This window comes from Aureococcus anophagefferens, assembly GCF_000186865.1.
Source record: "Aureococcus anophagefferens unplaced genomic scaffold AURANscaffold_1049, whole genome shotgun sequence".
In the NCBI taxonomy this organism is placed as follows: Eukaryota; class Pelagophyceae; order Pelagomonadales; family Pelagomonadaceae; genus Aureococcus; species Aureococcus anophagefferens.
In genome coordinates, this window is record NW_008706224.1 from 2,492 (window position 1) to 3,526 (window position 1,035).

At 72.3% G+C, this 1,035-nt stretch overlaps 1 protein-coding gene across 1 annotated transcript; it reads left to right on the plus strand.

Moving 5' to 3' along the window:
- Positions 1–484: 484 nt before the first annotated feature.
- Positions 485–1,023, plus strand: AURANDRAFT_69169 (hypothetical protein; the record flags this gene model as incomplete). Its single annotated transcript, XM_009044922.1, has 1 exon — positions 485–1,023. A coding segment is annotated over one exon (539 nt), but the record flags the coding sequence as incomplete, so codon positions are not given.
- Between the last annotated feature and the right edge of the window lie 12 nt (positions 1,024–1,035).

A 1,035-nucleotide genomic window follows, 5' to 3' on the forward strand; every position in this document is an offset into this window, starting at 1 on the left:
TGCTGAGATTGCGGCCACCGCACCACACGAAACCCAGCAAAATGGCCCATCGCAGCCGCGACCAGCGTCGCCTGTGGTCTGTCGGCGGCCTTTTGCACCCGCCTCGCCCCCCTGGGGTGCTGGGAGAACATGGATCGCGCCCATGGGGCCGCTCGCTGCGCTAAGCGCGCGCTACAAGGGGGGGCCGGAATTAGGGACACCCCCCCAAAATCGCTGTTTTTGCGACACTAGCGCGTCGTCACGCCCCTCACGGTTCGCGAAGCCGGCCCGTGGGCTCAACCGCAGCACCACCGAGCGGAAGTACACAAAGTTTCAGCCACGGCGGAGGCGACCTTGCAGCCCGTCGAGGTACCCCCGGTAGGGGCCGGAATAAGGGCCGGCCCTTCCTAGCCTCCTGCGACGGGGATCGGCGAGGCAGCGTCGAGTGCCGCCGGCGCGTGTCACCTATCGTCGCCGCCGACCCGGCGCAGCGCCGCTCGTCTCCATGGCGTCGCTGCTCGCGCGGCGCGGGTCCTACGCGGTCATCGCCGGCAGCGGCCTGCTCTGCGGCCACCGGCTCGCCTTCGCGGAGCCGGAGCCCGAGCCCGCCGCGGGCGAGGCGCCGACGCCGCCGGGCATCTACAGCAAGGGGGCCTTCGACCCGGCGCCCGTCGAGGCCGTCGCCGAGCTGCTGCGGTCGGCCAAGGGCAAGAGCGACCTCCAGTACAAAAAGGCGGAGGAGCAGAAGAAGCAGGCCGCGGAGCGGACGACGCAGAAGGAGTACCGCGCGGCGCTCGCGCAGGCGACGCGGGAGGCGCGCCAGGCGCAGCGCGTCGAGGCGGAGCAGACGCGGGGCGTGCAGCGCCAGCACATGGACCACCGCGCGCAGTACAAGGCGTCGCTCGCGCAGGAGACGCAGGCGCTCGCGGGCAGGCTCGACGAGGCGCTCAAGGACGGCGAGGAGGAGCGGCGCGCGGCGCACGAGGCGGCCCTCGAGAAGATCCGCAAGGAGACGGCGGAGCTCGAGCAGGAGCTGCGCCGCGAGTCCGACGCCGC